The sequence below is a fragment of the Drosophila rhopaloa genome, unplaced genomic scaffold (assembly GCF_018152115.1).
Source record: "Drosophila rhopaloa isolate 14029-0021.01 unplaced genomic scaffold, ASM1815211v1 contig_203, whole genome shotgun sequence".
Lineage (NCBI taxonomy): Eukaryota > Metazoa > Arthropoda > Insecta > Diptera > Drosophilidae > Drosophila > Drosophila rhopaloa.
In genome coordinates this window covers 3,193,036-3,217,159 of record NW_025335088.1, presented here as the reverse complement: position 1 = coordinate 3,217,159, position 24,124 = coordinate 3,193,036, and the positions used below count along the sequence as shown (strand labels likewise).

At 35.8% G+C, this 24,124-nt stretch overlaps 1 protein-coding gene across 3 annotated transcripts; it reads left to right on the top strand.

Annotated features, from left to right (window-relative positions):
- The first annotated feature begins 2,381 nt into the window (after positions 1–2,381).
- On the top strand, positions 2,382–20,481 carry LOC108044211. Of its 3 annotated transcripts, none has more exons than XM_017123125.1 (5): positions 2,382–2,543; positions 10,324–10,516; positions 10,568–11,063; positions 15,026–15,243; positions 15,300–20,481. In XM_017123125.1, the coding sequence occupies exons 2-5, from the start codon at positions 10,456–10,458 to the stop codon at positions 18,926–18,928; spliced, it is 4,404 nt and encodes a 1,467-aa protein (XP_016978614.1). In that variant the 5' UTR covers positions 2,382–2,543; positions 10,324–10,455; the 3' UTR covers positions 18,929–20,481. The 3 variants fall into 3 exon arrangements, with proteins under 3 accessions (XP_016978614.1, XP_016978615.1, XP_016978612.1); XM_017123126.1 differs by having other exon boundaries at positions 2,382–2,731; positions 10,607–11,063; XM_017123123.1 differs by having other exon boundaries at positions 2,382–2,731.
- Positions 20,482–24,124: the final 3,643 nt, after the last annotated feature.

The following is a 24,124-nucleotide window of genomic DNA, read 5'->3' as shown; positions in this document are numbered from 1 at the left end:
TTTAATAATTCCGCATATATTTCATTTTGGTTTACAAATTCAAATCAGTGGTAGCAGAAAAATGTTTAGCATAAATCAATCTAATGAGATAGGAAAAGGGCACATCGCAGTCGGTGTCTGCGCTTAGTGGTTGAGAAACCTTCAATCCAAATCAGCTTTGGTTGTTGTTCTGCGAGCGGATGGTGCCTGCATTTTTTTGCAAAATTTGTTTTTATTCATCAACATAATCACCTTTTAGGGTGAGAGGAGAGAGAGGGTGGAGAAGCAGATGAAAGCACAATTCGTTAAATTTTGCCATTGTTTTCATCGACTTGTGGCAGGGTGCATTGTTTTGCTGAAAAAGCTATCGCGGCACCCACTTGGAATACACTTCCAAATGATACCTGTGTCATCTCAGCAATCTCACGGAGCTTTACTTTACGATCTTTCATTATAATTTTTTTCTTTCACAGGTCTACCCGAGCGTTCGGGGTCGTTTGTAACGGTACGACCACGTTTAAACTCGGCAAACCACCGACAAATCGTTACTTTTGATGGACAAGAGTCCGGGTAACATTTTTCAATTGTTTCGCTTGCACGGTGTTTTTGCCCTTTAAAAAACAATGTTTATCAAAACACGAAATTCGGTTTTTTTCCATTTTTTTAACAAACTACAAAACGTCTTTAATCCAACCTCGATAACTCAGCTGTTTCTGGTCCGATCGACTTAAAATTAACACGCTTTAAGTAAAGAAAAACCTGGTTTCTGGTTTACTACGAGCGAAATCTCTGGGTTAGTCTCGGGACTTATTGATCCATGTGTTATATATATAAACCATGGACTCAGATCGACGAGTCTGTTCGACAGCTTTGAGAGAGAGCGAGAGGCAAACAGCTGGCGAACACTTTTCGTCAGGCTCTTTTTCAACCCGGTACTCAGAATAACAGAAAATTGCATAGCGTTGCCAGTCTGCTGAAATGAACATTGGGTGGCCTGAACCTAAAGCCCTCTTCCCATAGAGTCCATCTGTCTGAAACGGTTGGGATTCTTGACAAATGTGAAACTCCGATTCCCACAGAGCACATCCACCATCCGACAACAGCTGATCTGAACAACTGTGTCTAATCATTTTAGTCTGTTGCATTTTGCACAACATTTAATATGAGCACAACAGCGCTATAACTGATACATATCGGACTGAATTGTTTGCCAGCCTGCAGAAAAAATATGAGTAGCAATTGCCCAATATTGTCTTAATGGTAACAAATCCATTTTATTATAATTTTTTTATTATAATTTCATATTTCATTTTATTTTAAATGTTAAGGATGGCAGACAGCCAAGCTCAATTCAATGACATGATCTCGCTGCTTATCCAGCCTTTCTCAAGCGCTATCTCCACAAGTTTGAACTTGTGGTCCACCTTTGCACAAAACACAAAAGAAAACCCAGAAAAATCGCCTCCAAGAACTAATGGCAGCTATGATCCCTAAATTACCAAATAATTATCAGTAATTAAAAATAAAACAACTGTTAAATTGAAATTGTATTGTTTTTTAATTTCTTTGTACAGCGGCAGACTTGTCTTGGGTAGTCCAAGGTAGTGAGAATATCATTTAAAGACTCTTTACCGCAAATAAGATTTTTGAATATTAACTGCTTGTCAACCCAGCTGATTGACCGTAGCACGCCTAATATTGATGAACTCTCAAAAATGCAGTCACACTGGAAAGATTAAAATTTTTCCGCTAGAGAATGTCAAATATTTGGATTTACCACACCCTAATAAAGTGTTTCCTAATAAACGCTTTTTGTGTCAATATGACCAAATTTGAGTTCTTTCGATGAACATTTAATATTCGGAATATCCCTCCACCACGGTAAATGTTTTGTTATTGTATTTTATTCAAGCGAGCTCTACCCCAGTTTTCCCTTATGTTGCTAGGTCATTTAAAAATCAAAATAATAAGCAGCTGTTTTACTTCATCCAAACGCAATTATTAGAGTTTTTATAGGTAAACGGGTATTTTGCGTGATAAAAATTAATCTCACGTTATATTCAAATTCACAGATCACAGACCATTTACCATGCAATCCCTAACTTGTAAAAGAAAACCATTTTAAACCATTATTTAAACTTAGTAAAGCGTTGTTTATTACATGGCGTTTAACTAATAACTAAAAACGGTATGCTGAAAGAAGTTTGATATGTTTAAAATTTAAAAATCTGCTCGCTGCTCTGTTCAAAGGTGCTCAGTGGGATTTTAAGTTTTACATCTGTCCAAATGCATGCAACTAGATGTGCTCTGTGAATTATAAGTATTAAGAACGTTTTCAGAGCATGAAGAAATGTATATATCGGTGTTACCGATTATTGATCGATTTTATATCCGCCATTTTGTAGATGTGTTGCATATAGTGAAAAGTCGAGACGTCATAATAAACTAAATTGTTTTTGTGATTGATATTAAATATTGTGTTAAAAGCGAAAATGGAATATTATGAAATATAATAACATTCATTGGTTATTCAAACTGCTTTTGATTCCAGTCGTGTACCCCAGGTATACATAACTTTGTTGCTTATGTGTACACATCTGAATGTATACATATATATTCTGTTCAATCTGAAGTGAAAAAGCCAATAACTAGTTTTGTGCATGTGTGCATGCATATTTTTTTGTGCATTATGGATATACATATATAAAACATCTTAAAAACCGATATATTTGCAAGACATGGAGGTTAATAGGTAATTTCTTGTATATACATCTTAATTTAATTATCTTTGAATATAAACAAAGTGCTGCAAAAAAAAAATGTTCAATTTCTACATGTAAAAACTGTGCATTTCGTTTGTAGGCGTTTTCAAATACGGAAATAAAGAAATATATCGTTAATTGCTAAATAATATGCTTTTTTGCTGATACCAAATATTGACTATATAAACAATTAACAACTTATCTTGTGTTTTCATATTTGGGACTATGCATATGTATGTATGTACACACATAAGCAACTAAAAAAGATTTGGGCATTTTTATCCACATTGCTTTTAAAATCAAGTTGCTTATTTGAGTAGAATTCAATCTTTAATGTTAACCACTTTTCTGAAACATTGTTATAATATCCACTCCAATGTTTAAGTAGATATCTGGTTGTATATTTGTACACTACCAAAAAATAAGAAGTTTGAAATTCAGTAATATAAAAGATGTATTGTGCATGTATTTTTAATAAGTACGCAACGCTGTAATCCGTTTGTTCGTTTGTAAGCAATGTAGACATTTAGTTTTATATAAGTATTTACACCATATATAAAAACCTTAAACTTTAATATATACAGTCGCTCAAAGCTTATTTCGTACAATACTAAACTGAAATTTCAAATCGACCTTAACCAGCAAGGATATTCCAAAAATTTAAATGCACTATTTTAGAGAAACACTTAATATATTAAAGGAACGAAAAACCATACTCTTAAATATTAAAGGAAACCAATAATTCCAATAAAACCAAAAATGGGCTATTTTTCAAAGCTTATTTCGGAGAAGGGGCTAAAAATGTAATAACAATTTAATTTCTTAAATTTAATTTTTTGTTGCGCCCCCTTTTTCTGCTTACTGATGGCTTTTAATCTGGTTCGGTAATTTGGTTCTATTCCCCGTTAAGACACTTTTTAGTAATTTTTATTGGAAATCTTTCTCTTCCGAATAGACTGGTCCGAAATTTCCCACAGATTTTCGATAAGATTAAGATCCGGTGATTGTGCTGGCGTACTGATTACGTAGGGGCAGTTTCATATTCGCCAAGTCTTGACAATTCCAGCGTAGTTCTTAGTGTCGTTATCTTGGTAATACCGAAATCGATCGCGTATGCCCAGTTTTTCACCAGTTTGCAGCACGTTTTCCTTTAAAATCCATGATCCCGTCAATAAAAACGAGGGTGCCCCGCCAGAACTTACCATACAGGCCCAAACCATAACATGACCCCAGCCATGCTTGACTGTAGCTTTCAGGAGTTTGTTTTCGAGCTCTGAATTGTGTCGCCGCCAAACATATTGAACCAAAATGGTTACATTTTGACTCGTCTGCTAATAACACGTGATCCCAAAACGAAATCGGAAGAAGAATATGCTCCCTTGTCCCTAATACAGAGCTAGAAACAACAAGATCGGAAATGTCTTCTTCACTGCGTTGCAAACTTTTGACTAAAACAATAACACCCTCTGCAGGGGTAAATGTAACTTAAATATGGGGTTGTTTTTTTTCTTAAAAAAACTATCTTTAAAATATATGAAGAATTATAAAACCCATCAAGACTCAACATTACAGCTTATTTGAGCCAAAATTCAAAATTGACATGTGTAATTTTTAGGATGGTAGTATTATGGTTTTTAGTTTGTTTATGCATTAGTAATGGTAAACACCATTGGATTATGTATTTTTAACTAAATCCTAAAATTGGAACGCTTTTTTTGACAGCAAAGTGTAAGCCTTTGCGCAATGGGAGTAGGCAATAATTTTTAAAAAGTAAAATATTTAATCCGCTAATCGAGAGATACATTACAAGAAAATCGAAAATTAGTTGACATGGTTCAATCAAAACTAGCAATAGAAAAGTATCGCAAAAAAAAATTGTGTGCATACCAAAGCTTTAAGAAAATTAATTGGCGATGAATTGGATAAACAGTGGTAAAAGCGACAATTTGAGCTAGTCGTGTTCTTGTCAAAAATACGCGTCGAGTGACATCCCACTTAAAATGATCCGTTCAAAATTTATTCAAAAAACAAGATTTTGATATGGGATATGGGATATACGCATATTAAAAACCACTATAACAACTACAAGGACATAATAAGCAAATTCCAGACAACATAAAAAACAAGTGAAATTAAAAGCTGGTATTATCTTTTTGGAAAAATGCAGAAAGTCCCAGTTAATTCCAAATTTTTTAAAGAATACAACTAAATGTAACACATCCAGACATTATAAGAGCTTTAGCTAGACATTCACATATATTCCACAAAAAAGTACTAAACATTATAATAAAACACAAACATGACTTAATGAAGGAACTAAGCAAAAAGGTAAAGGACACCAAAGAAATTCTGGAGAGGCAGTTAAACTCAGCTGACTAACAAACGTTTATAAAGAGCGAGAGAAATGTCGCGAATAAACTAACAACAACATTAAAAGAGAGACATGAGAGGAAGTATAGAAAACTACAAAAGGAACGGAATAATATATTCACGAACAACAACGAATCGAACGATTGGTTTGTCAAAAAAAACGAATGTGGAGTTCCCGCCACGTGAAAGCACTTCTTGCAAAGGGTCCAAAGTTCGCGATACCAATAGAGAAGAAGAATTTCCCTCTCTTTAAGTATATAGCGGACGGAGAGGAATTGGTGCAAACTCTTACAGGTAAAGAGCAACAAGAAGAGTCACGCACTAAATTCTCTTTACTTATTAAAGATTATATGACGTCGGTTCGGGAAAGTGCAATAGATCGCGCAGTACTAGACACAGTGGGGCAGACACGAAAATTTTTAAAGGAAAATGAAATACTAATTTTAACTTCTGACAAAGGAAACAAGACAGTTGCTATGGACAAAGATACTTACAATCAAAAAATGAATAACATTTTGGAGGACAGGAACACATATCGGATTTTACGAAAGGATATAACATCGAAACTTCAAACAAAAAACAATGAATTAGCGGAAAATCTATGCACAAAAGGACTTATTTCACGGAGCGAAAGGAATAAGTTAGTCACGACAACGGCATTACCACCACGCATATACGGACTACCAAAAATCCACAAGGAAGGGACTCCATTAAGACCCATATGCTCATCTATTGGATCACCATCACACGGACTTTGTAAATATATTTCAAACATATAAAGAACATCACCATAGACTCTAACTACAACATCAAAAACTCAGTAGAATTTAAATGAAAAACAAGTAAAAGACCAAAATCCAATAAAAACAACACGCAGCCATATAAATAAACAAAATGAACAGCACAACTACAAGACAAAACAAGAGAGAACGCTATAGTCGGGTGCCCCGACTATCAGATACCCGTTACTCAGGTAAAGGGAGTGCGAGGGAGATGGAGATAGAAACTTTGATCACGCATAACTTTTTAACGAATGGTCCGATTTTAAAAATTTCTTCTACATTTCGTTAGGTATTGATAAACACAATAAAACTGCATTTTTACTTTTCCGAAATATTTAAATTTTTAAAATCGTATATAAGCGATTGTGGGCGTTAAAGGGGGCGTGGCACCATTTTGAAACAAACTTGCGCTGCGTAGGAACTAAATCTACATGCAAAATGCCAATCTTCTAGCTTTTATAGTTTCCGAGATCTCAGCGTTCATACGGACAGACAGACGGACAGACAGACGGACAGACGGACAGACAGACGGACATGGCTATATCGACTCGGCTAGTGATCCTGATCAAGAATATATATACTTTACAGGGTCGGAAACGCTTCCTTCTACCTGTTACATACTTTTGCACGAATACAATATACCCTTTTACTCTACGAGTAACGGGTATAATTAATATCATTTGATGTAGTCTCACTATTTCCCAGCATACCTATAGACCTTCCACTAGACACAATTAGAGAAAAATGGACAAAAATAAAAGAACATACAAATATGCCGAAAAAAATGTTTATGGACATAGTACAATTTTGCATACAAGACAAGAGATATTTTAAATTTAATGACGATATATACACAACTAAAAGGAATGCCGATAGGATCCCCTGCTTCACCAATAATTGCGGACATAGTAATGGAAGAGCTATTAGACAACACTTTGAAAAAACTAGGACACAAACCAAGACTTTTGACGAAGTATGTGGATGATTTATTCGCAATAGTAAAATAAGACGAAATACAAAACACACTTGACGCTTTAAACTCTTTCAATAAAAATATAAAATTCGCACTGGAACAGGAAGAAGAAGGAGGACTAGTATATTTGGACTCAATGGTTCATTGACAGGGGAACATTCTAAAACTAAAGTGGTATAAAAAACTAACAGCATCAGGACGAATCATCAACTTTAACTCAAAACACCCTAAAACAATGATTATCAGTACAGCAGTAGGTTGTATACAACGGATGCCAGCCATTTCGGACAAAATTTTTCATGAAGAAACCAAAAATGAAATAAGATAAATTTTAAAGGACAACGACTTCCCTAACCATCTAATTAGAACATTAATTAAAAGTAACCAAAACATGGAACAAAAAACAAAATGTAGAGAACCTACACAATACATGTCCGTAACATATATACCAAGACTATCAGAACGCCCTAAAAAGTCAGAATTTTACAATAAACAAAAAATAAAAAATAGCACACAAGCCCAACAATACCCTACGACCAATATTCAACAAGACCAAGTCCAAAATACAAATGTTTGACAAAAACAATGTTGTATATAAAATACCATGCAATGGAGATATAAATGAAAAATGTGACAGTATATATGTAGGAACAACTAAATCCAAACTAAAAACTCGAATATCACAACACAGATCAGACTTCAAATTAAGACACCAAGCTAATATACAATAAACAGCACTTATGGCCCACTGTAAAACCAGCGGTCACTCACCAAATTTTGAAGCAACGACTATTTTGGAACAAGAACAACATTTCAAAAAACGCTTCACCATAGAAATGTTACATATAACAAACACACCCACAAACATAAGACTGAACTACAAAACAGACGTTGAAAATTGCGCTCACATCTACAGACACTTACTTAATGACAACTAGTATTAATCTCCACGTCCGACGGTGCAGACGTGTAAAATTATGTAGGTGTAATAATTTTTAAAGCTTTGTTTTTTTATTGTCTAAATTTATGTTATTTTATGTGTTTTTATGTTGATTATAGTTGCCCTGAAGACGGTTGCCGAAGTGCAACCGAAATATATCGGAAAAAATAAAAAATAAAATTTAAAAACTTTTATTTAAAATTTTACAATTGTTGACCTCGAGCCGGAAAAACTCAAAAATTGATATTTCAAGTTAATACAAGAAAAGAAAGCTAACTTCGGGCGGAGCCGAAGTTGATATACCCTTGCAGAATATTTTGTAAATTATATTCTCCAAAATTATTCATATGATGCATTCTTAATAGTCATAAAAAATCCTAACTTTCTAACTTAACAAACACCAAAGCTATGGAATTTCCAATCGTTCAGTTATATGGGAGCTATAGGATATAGTCGGCCGATCCCTATGAAATTTGGTAGGTCGGATTAATTGGCCAAATATAAAAAAAAAATATCAACTTCCTAACTTAAAAAACACCAAAGTTATGGCATTTCCGATCAATCAGTTATATGGCAGCTATAGGATATAGTCGGCCGATCCCGGCCGTTCCGACTTATACACTGCGTGCAAAGGAAAGAAGGGTGTGTGCAAAGTTTCAGTTCGATATCTTTAAAACTGAGAGACTAGTTCGCGTAGAAACAGACAGACGGACATGCTTATATCAACTCAGAAAGTGATCCTGATCAAGAATATATATACTTTATATAGTCGGAGATGTCTCCTTCACTGCGTTGCACACTTTTGACCAGAATTATAATACCCTCTGCAAGGGTATAAAAATGGGGACTTCTTAACCTTAATCCATCATAAATAGCAAACACTTTCGGTGAAGAAGTTGAGAAGTTAAATTTCTCTTCTACATTCAGATAAAATAAGAGCCTTATCAACTTCACTACAAACTTACTTCCATGCCACTCAGCTCTAGAAATAGAAAAACACATAGGCCTAATAGAACTACTGTTTGCACTCGACTCTCCCAAAGGTGCCACCGAGGAATGGTTAGAATCTCCTACTGTATGGTAAAAACCAAAAGTCAAAATTCTACAACTCAATAATATTCTGAACTCTCACATCCCTCAAGTTCAATTCGGCTGCACTAAAAGCCGAAAAGAGGGAAATTGTTTCGTGCACGCTACGGGAAAAGTTGAAGAAAATGGATGTATTAAAATATAAAAACTAAACTGGTGTATTACAAAAAAAGTGAAAGTTTTGTTCCGATCACTAAAGAGAATATTCACGAAACCAAACTTTAAACCAAATCTGAAGATTTGGAGGAAGCTACGAAAAACTATTACACGTACCAACTGAAAAGCAGCAAGGATTGCCAATTGTAAATGCCCAGGGAAATGCACAAACTGTCAGTAGTATGGCCAAACCAGGACATACTGGACACTTGGATTAGTCTGTGTAGTTTGTGGAGTCTTTCACAATTCCGCTAACTGCCCTGCCAACACGGATGACCCCCAAAAGAAGAAATGTGAAAACTGCGGAGGAAATCACACGGCAAACTATTGGTGCTGTGTGGTCTACAAGGAGTAGAAAAACCGCATGCGACGAGTAATAACAATGCGCCTTTAAATTATTAAAAACATGAACACTTACACACACTGACGGGTTTCTGAAACCGAAAAATGCCTTCTAGCACGCATAATAACATATCTGGAAGCACACAATGATATCCCGGGACATAAATTTGGCTTCCGTCAAAGCCATTGACCAACCGAACTAGATAAAAGAACAACATCAAAACCACAGCCTTCGAGCGTCGGGAATAATGCAGCGCAATATATCTCGATGTATCTCAAGCTTTCGATCGAGTCTGACTCGCTTTCCTCCATCACCTCCGTCACCAATTCTAACAAAAACTCCAACTATATATCCGAAATCTATTTTTAAATCGCTTCCCAAAAACCTTTATAATCTGGGTACCTAGCCACATATCGGCTAAGCGACTGCAGACACACAACATAAACCAAATCCAACCAAGCCTTATCCAATCCCACAAAAAAAGAATCCCAAATAATCCAAGAAGTATTAAGTAAAAATACCCTTTAACGTTGCAAACTGCAGAATTATTGAAATGAATTTTAACATGGAATGAAATTTTCCCATATATATGGTAATTTTCCACCAGCCCACAATAAATCACGACCTCGATCTAAATCTCCTGCCCTTCCCTCTCCAAACATAGAGCTACAGCTTCCTTTCCGACAGGCCAGACATTATCCTAGCATACCCTTCCAAAGAGAACAAAGCTAAAATCATTATAATTCTTCTCAGTTTCTTAAAAAACGTATACTGATATCTTATACAAGAGGTATGACCATCCTTGATAATGACTTTAGTTTTTAGTTTTAAACCTTAAGCTAGCTTTATGTAAATAAATATATATTTAACTATAAATATATATATGTACATATATAATAATATATTTAATATAATATATTTTTTTTTAGGTTCCCACAACTACAATGTTTTTATTGCATGTAACATCAGCCATCCGTATTGAGCAAATGCCATGTTAAAACAATGCCCTCCGTAAATAACCACTAATATAAGGTCGGAGTCACATTCAAAAGTACAATATCATGCTTAAAACGGACCATAGCTTTCGAATTAAGGTTAAGAAGCGTGATTTTTCGGGAATAGGTAAGTGTTATTAATAATGTTCGAATTTTTACAGACTTTTTTTTAATTTAGGAAACCACCATGAACATAAAAATAAAATTGAAAAAAAAGTAAGGAGAGATTGGACTCAACCCACAAGCGCCACAACAAACCCTTCATCAGTATTAAAACACGATTTAATCGCTCTCTTGTCTCGAAAAATGCTTTTACCTCGACGCCATCATGCCCTCATTTTATTTCTGCTTTTGATTGCTGTTCACCAAATTTGTTTGACCCAGTCTATATTATTAGAAGAATTAAGTTCGAGGAACAACAGAACCATTTCGCAGGAAAAGTCTAATGAATACGGTAACTTGAGCAATAGCACTGGAAATAACATGATTGCTGGTACCTCCCCTATAGTCCAAAAGGATTATTTGGAAAAGTTAAATAACTTTGAGCGTAGTGTTGCAGCTGTTTTAATAAAAGTAGCATATGGAACAACCTCTACAACCAAGCGAAGTATACCAGATACTAGTTATTCCTTAGGTCTAACTACTGTTGCCACACCATTTCTAACAACGCAGAGGTAAGAAAAAAACACAACAATTATTAGAAAACTATTTTTTTATAATATATATTTTTAAGAAATATGGCTTACTTGAATAAAATTAATCGTGTGTCAAACATTTAAATTAAATCTGAAATATTTATATGTTGTGTCGAACATAAATAATCATAAACATAAGAATTCGGCTTCCACAAATTTAGTTAATATCTTAAAGTTATTTGTTCTATAATTGATGCGTTGTCCCATAGAGAGTTATTAGAGCCTTAACAATTATAGCCGAGCTTTTGGAAACGATTTCGATTAAAATATATATTCACTTTTTTAGTGCACCCTTTATACATACCGAAATCTTACCGATTTTTGAAACACTCGCTACAATTAAAAATTATCATTTTACGAATGTTCCAAATTTTATGGCAGCAGAATCGTCCAATCTGGGTGATTTTCAAATTTAACACATAAAATAAATTATAAATAAATAATTAAGTTTTAAGGCATATAATCAAATTTTGGTATAGCGAAAGAGATGTGCTCAAAAATATAGATAATGGAAGAACATGTTAATGACACATTCAAACAAATTTTCATAAACTAAGTTATTTAATGCAGATTATGGTCCGATCAATTCTTTATTGACTCGGGAGGTAATGCTTAAGAATTAATAATGATCAAGAATACTTAACATGGTGGCGTGTTAAACATCCGATCAAATTTACAATATTATCATTATCTGTAATCTCAAAGTTTTATTTTAAGACTAAGTAACACGTTTTTAAAAAATCTGACGATATTACCATGTCACTATGGACTGCAGTACATGTCTGATGTAATAAGTCAGGGATGTTATCGTAACGAACAATACATTGTGTGTAAACCAAGATTTTAAAAAGGAGAAAGGGCGTTGAATGTGAAAATTTAGTAAATTTGGCAAAATGTTCCTTTTTTATACCCTTGCAGAGGGTATTATAATTTTGGTCAAAAGTGTGCAGCGCAGTGAAGGAGACATCTCCGACCCTATAACGTATATATATTCTTGATCAGGATCACCTCCTGAGTTGATATAGCCATGTCCGTCTGTCCGTCTGTCTGTCCGTCTGTCTGTTTCTACGCAAACTAGTCTCTCAGTTTTAAAGCTATCGAATTGAAACTTTGCACACACCCTTCTTTCCTTTGCACGCAATATATATGTCGGAACGGACGGGATCGGCCGACTATATCCTATAGCTGCCATAACTGATTGATCGGAAATGCCATAACTTTGGTGTTTGTAAAGTTAGGTAGTTGGGATTTTCTATGGGTTTTATATTTGGCCAATCAATCTGACCGACCAAAATTCATAAGGATCGGCCGACTATATCCTATAGCCGCCATATAACTGATTGATCGGAAATGCCATAACTTTGGTGTTTGTTAAGTTAGGAAGTTGGTATTTTCTATGGGTTTTATTTTTGGCCAATCAATCCAACCTACCAAACTTCATAAGGATCGGCCGACTATATCCTATAGCCGCCATATAACTGATTGATCGGAAATGTCATAATTTTGGTGTTTGTAAAGTTAGGAAGTTGGGATTTTCTATGGGTTTTATATTTGGTCAATCAATCTGACCGACCAAATTTCATAAGGATCGGCCGACTATATCCTATAGCCGCCATATAACTGATTGATCGGAAATGCCATAACTTTGGTGTTTGTTAAGTTAGGAAGTTGGGATTTTCTATGGGTTTTTTTTTTGGCCAATCAATCCAACCTACCAAACTTCATGAGGATCGGCCGACTATATCCTATAGCTGCCATATAACTGAACGATTGAGTATTCAGAATGCATCATATGAATAATTTTGGAGAATATAATTTACAGAGTATTCTGCAAGGGTATATCAACATCGGCTCCGCCCGAAGTTAGCTTTCCTTTCTTGTTCTTTTTAAATTTTTAAAGATTTAAAAAAGGACGACTATATCCTATTAAAGTTATTTGTGCTAGTGGCGAATGTATTTTAAATATTATTGGTTTTGGCATTTTTGATTATTTTATTAATTCGTTATGATATTATAAAAATTACCTTTAGGGAAAGTCGTTTTACAATAATTGAAATATTTACCCCGTAAGGGAGCATTCCCGTTGTCCCGTTAGGGAACTTACCCGGTTTCCGTTCGAAAATTGCCGGTTTGGAGTTTTCTTAAAAAAGGAATTAATAATTGCCCTGCTGACCAGAGTTGAGATGAACTGACTACTTCTGTAAAGTAATATTGTATAAAGATAAGGTGGTAAAATGTCGTAGAAAACTACGGTTTTTTTTTTGCTGATTTCACGGTAAAAGAGAGCGTGTTTAAGGGTGTATGGTTAATTCGCTAGAAAAATAGGTACTTTTTTACGAATTTTTATTGGCGTACGACTAGTCTCAGTAAAAATTTTTGTTTTTCCATGCGATAGTACAAAATTTAAACAATATGTGTGAAAATTTGCATCCAAAAATATTGACAACTGAGTGAGATATAGGCAGTCTACGGCGGCACCTCGAAAAATATGTGGCTTGCGGTATACTTAGTAACTAATCTCAGAATTATCTGAATTGAAAAAATCAAATTGCATTATTTGCAGGACAAATTTTTCCATGTTTCGAGATTGAAAAAAAATGTTTTTCCGATTTTGAAAGGCACTTCAATGTCAACAAGAGAGAACGCTATAGTCGAGTGACTCGACTATTAGATACCCGTTACTCAGCTAAACAACTTAATATTATAATTGCCGGGCAATTGCAACTGTGTACAATGTAAATACATACATATGTATATGCTTACATACATACACACATACGCCATTGTTTGACTCAGACCTCCAATTTGGCTAACTTGATTTGATTTGCATAGTTCTTGGGATATAGTTCGGTATTGACAAATGAAAGCCATCGCAATTTCCTTTAATAGAAATCCTTATCGAGAATTAACGTTGTCTCTGGTGAGCACCTTGACCAGCTGTTCCAAAGTCATCCGTTAGATAGCGCTATTGTATTGCGCCATCTACCCCATGTAGAAATGTAGGCGCTAGCCATGCTTAAGCGTTTAATGGGTTTTTGGGCGTTAGAGTGGGCGTGGCAGACTTTTATTAGGCCAATCGATAGGTATTGACGAAACAAATACATATCAATTAAAATTTTCATAATACCATCAAAACTGTGGCGACAGCTTGTGGCTTGTGGGCGTCAGAAAGGGCGTGTCACCATTTTGAAACAAACTTGCGCTGCGTAGGAACTCCTAAAATCTACATGCAAAATGCCAATCTTCTAGCTTTTATAGTTTCCGAGATCTCAGCGTTCATACGGACAGACAGACAGACGGACAGACAGACGGACAGACAGACAGACGGACATTGCTAGATCGACTCGGCTAGTGATCCTGAACAAGAATATATATACTTTATAGGGTCGGAAACGCTTCCTTCTACCTGTTACATACTTTTGCACGAATACAATATACCCTTTTACTCTACGAGTAACGGGTATAAAAATCTCGACGTTATCCCAAAAATCCAAGTACCAGCGTTACCTTAAAAATTCAGTAAAGAAGAACTGTGCAAAATTTCAAAACGATTGGTCGGGATCGTGTACACCGACTTTGCAACTTTTTAGGATAGTGTTTTAAAGTTTTTAACACAGAAAAATAAACTGCCCAAACTTCGGAAGTTTTACTCGGATCAATAAAAAATTTTAACACAATATTATTAAAAGATTGTGCTTTCAGAAAAAAAACCAGAAAAAAAAATTAATACTGTGTTTCAACCTTAATACAACAAAATTAATCCCGGACTATAAAATTTTGTAATTCCGACCCAACTTACTGTATATTTATTTACAACCGTACTTACTTAACTTTATTTTTCAATTAGGAAAAAGAAAAACTGGTCAATCAATAACATTTTATCTTAGAATAAGCCAGGTTTTTATAATTGGTAATTAATATATACATTTTTGTATTCTCAGGTATTTCTCCGTACATCAACAACAAAGTGTCAATGGTCGCCAGAAAAATTATGAACTTGACTTAGAGAGAGACCATGCATTGCCAACTTCGGCGCCCAATGCTGACATACTAAAAAGTAATAATAACCCGACTTACCCAAATCCAAATCGTCACCACCCACATGACAGAGATCGTCACAGGAACACCGTTCAGTCTAATTCGACTCCGTCATCATCAAGTAAGTTGACATGTGATAATTTTCATAATTAATTTTTTAACCAACCCCATTCGCAGTTCCCAACCTTTTAAAAAAATCGAACGGAGGGCAACCACCAACAATACCAATGTATCCTGGCGACATTCCATCATATTCACCACCTTCGAGAGCCTTCTTCACACCGCCACTGCCACCGGAGTATCAAAATCCATTTGCAGATAAGCCCACATTGCGTGGTACCAATAATGAGGGTCTAGTTGGTATTAATAGGCGACCCATCCCACCGCCAAGTTTAATGCCCAGTCAGGACCGGATCCCTATTCGACCACCAGATCTGGGAGGCAATAGTAACGATGCCATTGTAAATCCGTTAGCGGACTTAAGTTACGCTAATACTGGTGTAGATGCAAAGCACCCTCTTGATTCAACTGGCTCTCATGGAACGGTGTCTAATGTGTCCGCCACGGATCGTAAAAAAGCTCTCAATACACCGGCACGTACCACCAGTGACAACTTTTTAAATGAAAAGACAGCAATCGCAAAGGGGCCCCATGAACCGGATGTCACTGATCCCATTAAAAGACAGGAAGTTTTACCAAATATAAGACGTATTCTGGGATCGAATGGAAAGAACGGGGACATACCTGCTGTGTTGTTAAAGCAGGTAACTCAGCGACCCATAATTAGCGTGCGACATCCGCCCTCTTCACCAATTGTACTGATCGAAAAAACTTTAACAAATGAGGAGAAAACTGATGTTGATGGATCCTCTGTGGCTAGTCCTAATATTAATCAGAGCAAATACCAGTTAGGTATGTTGGATTACTATGATAATGCTAATCAGACTACAGGAGGAACAACGCCATCAGCAGCTGCTGCCATTGGCGACGTCTCAGCCACCTCATTTTCATATGCCACCACTAACGCGGGCCAATCCAGACATGACGGAAAGTCTTCTGACACTATTAAAGGGTTGGATCCGAGCATGGGCGATCGTGATGCGATTGCCGCCTCAGCAGCAGCTGCATCGGCAAACACTACGTGGACCTGGGCCTGGAATATTCACATCTATTTATCAGTTGTACTCTTTACTATTTTATCGGTATATTCCCTTTACAAACTGCTTACCTATAACAAGCTTACACATTTGTTTGCGCAGTCGTACTTTGTGTGCATTTATCTCATACTGATTGTGATCTGTATATTGAGAATATTTTTCCTTTGCTTCGACGCATACAATGTTCATGGCACCTTTAATATATTCACTTCAGAACTCTTGCTGAATTTACCCTCAACATTCTTAACAGTTGCTTTTTCGGTGCTTATGTTGTTCCTTTTTCTTAAGTCTTTGAACCACAAGAACAATAGGTACTCGGCTCTGATAAGACCGCTGACCGTGGTTGTAGGCTGCGGAGTACACGTTGTGCTTTGCATTACACTACATTATGTTGAATCGTATACGCTCAAAAACCACCATTTGTATTTTCAACAACAGCAGCAACAGCAGTATTTTCGTCGGCAGCAACTTCATAATCAACAAGGTCAAGTTACTGCTACAATGTCTCCATCGACTATTTTGCCACCGCCTCCGCGAGTCTTGAATCTTATCTGTCAAATAATTTATATTTTTATATGTCTCAGCTTGGGACTCCTTTATCTCTACTTGTATCGCATTTTAAAACGCATTCTTCGCAGCAAATCTCAAAACTATATTCATGGCTATCAGAACTTGTCCTACGCCATACATATTACGATTGCCACAGCTCTTCTGTTTGTTCTATTGGCTGCCCTACAGATATTTGGTGCCATATGTATTTCGTCATCTCGTCCAACTAATATTGTCGATGTCGACTGGCTACAATGGGGATATCAGTTTTCTTTGCGGCTCATAGAGATAGCCATAATAACTTTAATATCCTGGGTAACAGGGCTTAAGACCAGTGTTGGGCACGATTCTTTAAATGCTGCTAATGGGGACGTTCGGATGGCCGGTGTTGGTGTGGGAGCCATGGGTGTGTACGGCCAAAATGGTGGTTCAACGATTAATGCCATTAGAGAGAAACATGTCGGGAATGGCAGCCACAACTCAAATGTAACCAATTTCTTTCTGCCATGCACATCGAGCTCTAGTCAAGAGCAGTTCGAAACCGACTTCCCAGCTATTTGCAACGCAAATCCCAATCTTCACACGTACACTATGCGGACCGGAAAACTTATATACGATGACAGCTATGCTCTGAACTCTATAGGGCCGACCGTTGCACCAAATTCAAACAGCCGGCCCTGTGAATATCAACTGCAGGAGCCTATGTACCAGAGGCCTTATGATACGGGTTCGGTTGGAAGTGCTCCTAATGGTCAAAATGTGGCAGATTATGGATCCCAAGCTACACAAAACTACAAGCAAAATCACCAATCCCATCAAATGCGGTTTCACGAGCAGCCCACCTATACGAGCGCGGACTATATGACTGATACACCTCCAGATCACTATGAAAATCCAAATTTCCATTTACACACCACCGGCAGTGGTACTTCTGGAAAAGTGCAAAAAGAAATTTACGACAAAAATGAGGTTGGCTCTACTTCAGGTTCTGGATCTTCTCAGCAGCAAGTAGTACTGTTGCAAAACGACAGTTGTTATTCTGAGCCACTTGAGCAGGAAAACAAACGATATGAATTTAATATATTTGAGCGACCTGTGTTTAAGGATAAATCAGTTCACAATGCTCAGTCAAAAAGTGAGTGTTTCCATGATCGCCAAAAAATAACAAATGGGCGCGAAAGAAAGTTTGGTAATGGTACACTTGAACAAAATTTCTTCGAAAATAAGAATCCGGAGCGCCGCAGTTCAAACTCAACCAATTCCTGCTCGTCATCAAATGCTGGTGGAGGGCGATATGGAAGTTATAACTCATATGAATGTGGATTTTTCAACGGCGTTCGCAAGAGTGGTACTTTGAGCAGTATTCCTAGTGGTGGAGTAACATTGGTAGGAACTGCTTCAGGTCGTACTGTTGATACACCAATTGCTTCTGCTGGGACTCAACGAATAACCGCCAATGGAGCGCAGACGTTAGGAATATCGGATAGAGACAAAGCCCACTATTACCAGAGATCAAGTGGTCGTCCCTCAAATTTAAGATCATTGCAGGGTGGGACTGATCTGTTTAAGAGTATACCCACTAGACAGCATCAACTACAACAGCTACCTTATGATCCTAATTCCGAAGAAGAAGAAGAAGAGGAGGAAGACGAAATAATATCAGGAAATAATGTAGAGTGTACAAACTTGATAAACAACGATGATGGTTCTGCCATTATTGCCAAGGACAGCTCTCCAAATTCTATTTCCATAAATGGAATATCGTCATCAGTACTTGTCGACGCAGTAGCAACTAAAAATTTATTGAATGACCCGCTTTTACATTTAGGTGTACACACACAAATGCATAATCAAAATAATGGAAAGCTTCGTTCCGAGTTGTGTACTGCTTCATCAGCTTCGGTGGCGTCTGCATCTTCAAACTCATACACAACGTCAAGTGCTTCTGATAGTATGTTAGTAACAGACCAAGGCTTTCTACGATTTCGGTCCATAGAGGATCAAAACAGTTCACAAAGTGGATCCAATGCTGAACGAGAAGTTGTATCTTCCCATCGTCTTAAAAGTTGCAGTGCGACTGTAAACGGCATCGATTGCTAGGATTTTTGTAGGTCCTGGATACTTAGCTTTGCATGTCTTAACGATAACCATCTTGTTTCAATAATTTACTCTCAATCAAACGATGTTTTGATTGTTCGTTTATGCCAATAAATGTAGTTAAATCACCTCTTTCTACTATCTTCAAACTTGTGATATACATATATAAAACAAAAAACTAGCGAAAAGCTATATATTAAATATACGAATTTTCAGTATAAAAATTTATCATTCGGTAAATATTTATCTTATGCTCACATTAATAAAAACTAAATTAAAAATTTATTTTTAAAACCAAGATTAAAATGCTTATTTAAAAAGTTTAGATTTTATGCTTTCACATTACAAACTTGTATCCTTATTCAAAAATCCATATGTCTTATATAACTCATAGATCAATTTAAACATTTATATTTCCATTATTTACGTAGTAAATATGTATATACATACATATATCGGAAAACTTATTTATAAATTATAATGTTTATTCTTTTTCACTTTACAAAATCATTTCTTGTGATTTTTTTGCTACCCAGTCAATCTAGGACATCATAACTTTCATGTGCACGGCGACAAGTAAAGAATGTGCGCTCAAATTTGAATTTGGTTGATGTACAAACTTTTAATTTGCAAAATGTGTTATACATCAATAAATTTTTCTTAGTATATATACTCATTTAAGTTTTAAAAAAAGTATTCGTTTTTTTATATGATCTATAAGTTAGTAAATTTTAGCTTTTTAACAAACAACATTTGTCACAATCACGAATAATTAAAGAAAATAAATTAATGTGAAATGATTCAGAAAAGTAATTTATGAGCTTGGTACACTGTGTTGTGTATTAATTTCATTTCAAACGTCTATTTGACACAAAAATGCTAAAACTGCATAAACGTGTAGACATTGAAAAACATTTTAAATTCAAACAAACACTGAAACTTAAATACACAACACTGTTTAATAAGTCTAGTTTTTATATAAATAAAACTATAGTTCTATAAAAAGGCCGACAAATTATTATTATATTATTTTTACCTGATTTTAAATAGGCCAGGACAAAAGTAAATTTTTTAAATTAAATGATATATCTTAATACTAAATATTTTCTTAGGGGTAGACACAGAAAAATGCTTTTTATATAAACAAAAAACAACCTGTTAAAATAAAAGTTAATTGCATAGTACTGATTAGTTAAGGATTTTTCATTTTCTATTGTTAAATTGATCAAAAATAAATGTATTCGTAAAATACTTCTATATTAAGGATACAATTTATAAGGTTATAGTTTTAATCTTTTTATGCAGCACCGTCAAATCATAATGACATGTTAGGAAGCCATAAATGAATTACTATTATCATAGATAACCTGTATATATATTTTTATATCTATAAGGAATAATAAATTCCTATAATAATAAAATGACAAACAATATTTCCGAATAATAATTATCCTTTACTTTGTACACATAGACAAACAAACATGTATGCGTATTCTTCAATGTAATTATCTTTAATAAGCTAGCCAGGCAAAAATAAATATAAAATACAGAATTTACATTACCTTTTTTTATAATTGATTAGTTACAGCTGGGATTTTTAGCATATGGTAATGGCTTACCCTTTTTTGAATTTGTAATTAGAAACAAGTCCGTTTTGTTTAAAAGCTTTATTATTTTATTGACAGTCGCCAGTACTTCCCTTTTTTGACGTCTGAACTGATATTTTGTCGAAACTGCTGTGCTTTAAAATTTAGAGTTGTAAAAACATCGAACACAACAAAGTTGTATTTCGAGGGTTAAATTGAATTGAATTGAAAAAATGCCTTTTTTAATTATTTATAAATTAATTTTAAGAGTGTACTTAAAGGTTTTGATCTTTATATTTATTTGTATTTTTTTGACATAGTAAAAGGAAAGACCTTTCCTATTAAGGTTTATAATTTAAATGGGTGCACCTTTCCGTAAGATCCAGGATATGTCTATATTTCGTGATGCCGGTGGCATGTTTGATTTCTTTATTATTATCTTTATCAAGTCGCAAAATACCATTCGGAAAATGTTCGTCCATTTTGGGCGCTTCAAGAAGAGCGAGAGATTACCAATCATTCGAAGCCTGGGTATGCATATCCATTTGGTGCCTTTTGTCGCAGAAAACGATGGTACCGTTTTGCAGCTGTGATCGAAGAAGTTGTTTCATATAGTTGAGTTGAAACGAACAGATGGACGGACAGACGAAATAATAATATACACTTGGCCCTCGCCTAACACGGACTATTTTAGCACGAACTCGGTCTTGCACGGTTACCAATTTCCTCCAATCCCCAATTTTAACACGCGAAAAACCTCGTTCTTACACGATTGCAAAATATCGTATATATTTTTTTTGCTCTAAAGCTACCAAACAATCGAAAATGACTGATTTTTTTGATAAGAAGCCACCAAAAAAGAGAACATGTTGAAATAAACTGGCTTAAACTATAAATGCCACCAAATGCATTTCAAATTTGATGTGAATAGAAATATATGATCTCTTTACTTTTTAACATTTTGTTAGAAAGTTAAACCTGTTAATTATATGAAGCAACTTTTTTTATTTAATATTTACTTTTCAACATTTTTAAGTTTCTATAAAGATTAACCTGTTAATTAATTAAATGAAGCAACTTTTTTAATTTAATACAAACTTTTAATTTTGAAAATATGAATGCAATGCAAAGGCATATACCTAATAACATTTGGTTAATTTTGATCAAATGTATGAAACTTTAATGAAAACACCAAATTTGAACAATAAAAAATGTTTTTTGGCTGCCAATTTTGAATTTTGAGAACATATTTTGTACTGAATCCATGTTTCGCTTAGCACGATTTCATTTAACACGAGGATTTCTAGGAACGTAACCCCCGTGTTAAGTGAGGGCCAAGGGTATATACTTTACAGGGTGGAAAAGGTCTCCTTTTGACTGAAATTATAATAATATCTGAAAGGGTATACAAAAATCAGAGTGTGGCTACAATTTAAAAGTTAAATGAGTGCCAATAATTTTCTTGGAACTAATGCTCTTTTCGATCAAATTAGGATGTTTGCGAGTGTGATGAAATTGATCAAATTAAATATCGATGAATTTTGTGAAAAAATAACAAGAAAGGAAAGCTAACTTCGGGCGGAGCCGAAGTTGAAATACCCTTGCAGAATATTCTGTAAATTATATTCTCCAAAATTATTTATATGATGCATTGTTAACACTCATAAAAATCCCAACTTCCTAACTTTAAAAACACCAATCGTTCAGTTATATGACAGCTATAGAATATAGTCGGCCGATCCTTATGAAATTTGGTATGTCGGATTGATTGGCCAAAAATAAAACCCATAGAAAATTCCAACTTCCTAACTTTACAAACACCAAGGTTATGGGATTTCCGATCAATCAGTTATATGGCGGCTATAGGATATAGCCGGCCGATCCTTATGAAATTTGGTAGGCCGGATTAAGTGGCCAAATATAAAAGCCATAGAAAATCCCAACTTTCTATCTTTACAAACACCAAAGTTATGGCATTTCCGATCAATCAGTTATATGGCAGCTATAGGATATAGTCGGCCGATCCTTATGAAATTTGGTAGGTCGGATTGATTGGCCAAATATAAAACTCATAGAAAATCCCAACTTTCTAACTTTACAAACAACAAAGTTATGGCATTTCCGATCAATCAGTTATATGGCAGCTATAGGATATAGTCGGCCGATCCCGGCCGTTCCGACTTATATACTGCGTGCAAAGGAAAGAAGGGTGTGTGCAAAGTTTCAATTCGATATCTTCAAAACTGAGAGACTAGTTCGCGTAGAAACAGACAGACGGACAGACAGACGGACAGACAGGCGGACAGACAGACGGACAGACAGACGGACAGACGGACATGGCTATATCAACTCAGGAGGTGATCCTGATCAAGAATATATATACTTTATAGGGTCGGAGATGACTCCTTCACTGCGTTGCACACTTTTGACCAAAATTATAAAACCCTCTGCAAGGGTATAATAATTAAGCTTAGCAAGCAAGGCAAGTACGTTAAATATTAAGCAACATCTTTATTTGAATTACAATGTGATGTAACGACCTGATTCTTTAGTTTTCAGAGAGGTTGTGAGTTCGTCCCACCGAATTTATAATGTGTGATTGCCCGTGCCCAAAGGATAACGCAAGATAACGTGCCCAAGGATTGGAATTGTGCTGGCTTATTATTTCTCTTATTATAGCCTTATTGCTTCTGCTGCTTCTGCGTCGCTTCTGGTTTGCTGCTCCAGATGTCTGAGATCGGGACGGATACCGGGGCCGGCAAGATGTATGGCCTAGCAGGTGAAACAATGTTTCAGCTTATCGCCTAGTCACCTTTATCGCAGGCTTCGGGAGTTCAATATGGACTTTGTCGGCAACGTGTATCGTCTAACAGGTGGAACTGGGTTCTCCCTTATCGTCTAGTTGCCTTCATCGCCTGACACCACGCAAGGACTCTTTAAGTTCGGTTTGACCACGACCTTACACCGTTGGATCTCAGCGTTGTAGCCACAGCCTTGTAGACTTGTCGTTTGACTTTACTTCTTCCGCGTTCACGCAATCGCTCCGATTCTCCCACTCGTACCGTCCCTGAGCTGAGCTTGCGCCGTCCTTTTGTAGGTGCTGGAAGTCACGTTATTTCCCTCCTCCGGTCCAAGGTCCACTGCTGTACCGTCAATTCACCGTGCGCGTGTGAGGGTCTACTCCGGCAATTCACTCCTCCGGCATTCTCGCCTCCTTCGCTGTTGCCAAGCCGCTCTTCTGCATCGGGATTTGTGAGGAGTTTTTAACAAGTTGGAAGCCAGTAACTACAGAGGTATTTCTATGTTCTCAGCTATTCCTAAGCTTTTTGAAAAAATTACTACTCATTTGCAGCACCTTTGTAGATCAATCATTTCTCCGTGTCAACACGGATTTATTAAACGTAGATCCACAATCACAAACCTTCTAAGCTTACTACATTTGTTATAAAGGGTTTCAATAGTAGTTTTCAAACAGACGTCATTTACACTTTAGTAAAGCAGTTGACTCTGTAAATCACTTACTTCTAGTTCAAAAACTTGACCTGTTAGGTTTTCCAGTTGATCTTCTTAGATGGATCTCAAGCAGAGCTCGCAAATAACTGTCGACCGTTTC

What these genes read in the sequence shown, in the direction of transcription:
- LOC108044211 (XM_017123125.1), top strand. Translation starts at nt 10,456, where the DNA reads ATGCTTAAAACGGACCATAGCTTTCGAATTAAGGTTAAGAAGCGTGAT. An exon ending in CCATTTCTAACAACGCAGAG is followed by an intron (nt 11,064 to 15,025) that starts GTAAGAAAAAAA and finishes TTGTATTCTCAG; the next exon opens with GTATTTCTCCGTACATCAAC. An exon ending in TTCGACTCCGTCATCATCAA is followed by an intron (nt 15,244 to 15,299) that starts GTAAGTTGACAT and finishes CCCCATTCGCAG; the next exon opens with TTCCCAACCTTTTAAAAAAA.